The sequence below is a fragment of the Phytophthora parasitica genome (genome assembly GCF_000247585.1).
Source record: "Phytophthora parasitica INRA-310 unplaced genomic scaffold supercont2.27, whole genome shotgun sequence".
Classification (NCBI taxonomy): domain Eukaryota; phylum Oomycota; class Peronosporomycetes; order Peronosporales; family Peronosporaceae; genus Phytophthora; species Phytophthora nicotianae.
In genome coordinates this window covers 368,980-371,070 of record NW_008649013.1, presented here as the reverse complement: position 1 = coordinate 371,070, position 2,091 = coordinate 368,980, and the positions used below count along the sequence as shown (strand labels likewise).

At 44.0% G+C, this 2,091-nt stretch overlaps 2 protein-coding genes across 2 annotated transcripts; both read right to left on the bottom strand.

Moving 5' to 3' along the window:
• Positions 1–640: 640 nt before the first annotated feature.
• PPTG_22970 (hypothetical protein) lies at positions 641–1,054 on the bottom strand. The gene has a single exon (XM_008907705.1). It carries the CDS (start codon positions 943–945, stop codon positions 748–750), a length of 198 nt encoding a protein of 65 aa, XP_008905953.1. The 5' UTR covers positions 946–1,054; the 3' UTR covers positions 641–747.
• Positions 1,055–1,451: 397 nt separating this feature from the next.
• On the bottom strand, positions 1,452–1,991 carry PPTG_11594 (hypothetical protein; the record flags this gene model as incomplete). The annotated part of the gene is made up of 1 exon (XM_008907704.1): positions 1,452–1,991. The coding sequence occupies one exon, from the start codon at positions 1,989–1,991 to the stop codon at positions 1,506–1,508; it is 486 nt and encodes a 161-aa protein (XP_008905952.1). The 3' UTR covers positions 1,452–1,505.
• Between the last annotated feature and the right edge of the window lie 100 nt (positions 1,992–2,091).

The window sequence follows — 2,091 nt, the reverse complement described above, 5'->3', positions numbered from 1 at the left end:
TACATGCCGGCTGAGTTCGAGGCGCACCCTGTGAGCCCGTGGATGCAGATCTTCCAGAACGCCAAGTCCTTCTGCGAGGATCAGTAAGTGTCTGCTTTAGTTACCATCGCTTCAAACAGCAACAACAAACTTGCATTAGAGGAGCATTATCACTTGAAAAATCCATGATGCATTGGTATTTGTATAATCTAACTGCCGTTAACACGTACAGAAGATAACAACTTGGTTCATCTCCATAGACTGCAGTGTACGTTGATACACCGGAACATCAGAGCGTTGTTTCTTGAACGGGTGGAATGGACGACTTGTTTCCTTCATACCTAGTCTCATGCCTCCGCATCCATGCAGCTCTTATCAGTTCTTAGCGATGTTTTCATTTTTATTTGGTCTACTCTTTTCAGCTTGTTGCTTCAAGCCAGCAAATTGCTTGGTGGCGTTTGCACTCACGTTTTCGTTTTCAAGACACGTCGTCGGATGCTTTAATACGTTGACTTGTTCCTTGGCTCATCACGATGAATGACCCAAGCGCATTGTAACACAATATTAGGGTGCTTGCGTATCTGAAAAGAAATAAACTTTACGATACTAACGTGGTTATCGCGTGATTTCTGCATTCGCACAAGTCAATTTTCGACTTTAAGCCATAGTTATGAAGGACAGCATCGACACGAACATACATTTTACTTGAAATAACAGCATTAAATGGTGTATGGATTCCAAATAATCCTTGGCGTGGCTTGCCTTCTTTTACAGTTTCCATTCCAATAATTCGACATCATCAGAATTCGCAAACGGTAAGGAACTCTTGTACGAATTTCTTAGCCGCATCGATTGCTCCCAATTCAAAAATTTCTCTTCGCATAACTTACTACGAGTGCAGTTTCCAAAGTCGATCGTTCCCACTAGCTGCAAAACATCTTGGTGTCCGACTTCCACAGCAATCATTACTATTATATCTGCTTCAGTGTGTTCGACACATTCTCGCTTTCGACAATAAGATGATCTTATTGTCGAAAGCGAGAATGAGTAGATCTTATTAAGATCTACTATCACCCTAGCAGACCGCACGGAGCTGCCTTCCAGAACCGCATCAAATGGTTCCCACTTCTTGTCGTACAAAAAGCTCAACAAACCGGTAATCTTTGGATGGGTAATTGAGGTGAATGCATCACATAATATGTGTATGATAATACATGTAGGATATTATCCTATCAAAACGAACGCGGGATCACTACCCAGAAGTTTCACGACTTCTCGTAAGGGCATAGCACCCGGTTATCGCGCACATAAGCGGAAAATTCGATTTTGAGTCAAATATCAAGCCAATCGCGCTGCAACAAGTTTGACGTGAAAGGACTGTGTTTTAGCTATCTGTAGAAGTAAGCGCGCGGGTAGAGCATTTGATTTAACGACGCAAAACGAATTGTTCGAAGGTACATGAAATGAAAGTTGTGAAAACTGCCTGCTAATTATCGCGCAACCAGTATAGCGAAACTAAGTCAAACTCAACAAATCCCAAAATCGGTGACCGAAGACGACATCAACTGCACAAACGACTCCTGGTGAGCTGTGTAGTTCCCGTCGCCTGGATCATACGATAGAACTGCATTTCCTGCATCCAATCGTGCCTCCGTTGTCCCTGTAGTATACGCAGGGGCTGAAATATCGGTCGTCAAACTCGGAATCTCCACCATCTGGCCGATGTTGAAGTTGCAATCTTGACTATCATCTACACTAATTGAAGTGGGGTTTTGCTTCCTCGGACGAGTGTTTCGGCGTTTTCGCTTGGGCTTCGGGTCTTGATCGGTTGCCTGGTGTTTGGCAAGAGCCTTTGCCTTCATTTTAGCGTCTCTCTCTTCTGCTTTTTGCAGTTCAACTGCTTGCCGAGCTGCCTTTTTAGCTTCGCGCTCACGCTTACGCTCTAGTATTGCACGTTCCTTTTCTTGCTTGCGCTTTGCTGCTTCCTGCTTTCGCTCAGCCTTTTGCCGCATCTTGTCTTCCTTCTCGCGAGCTTTTAGCCTAAATTCAGCGATACAATCATCATGCGTTAACAGTCTTTTTGCTGTCATGTTGATGAAGACGTGGTTCTTA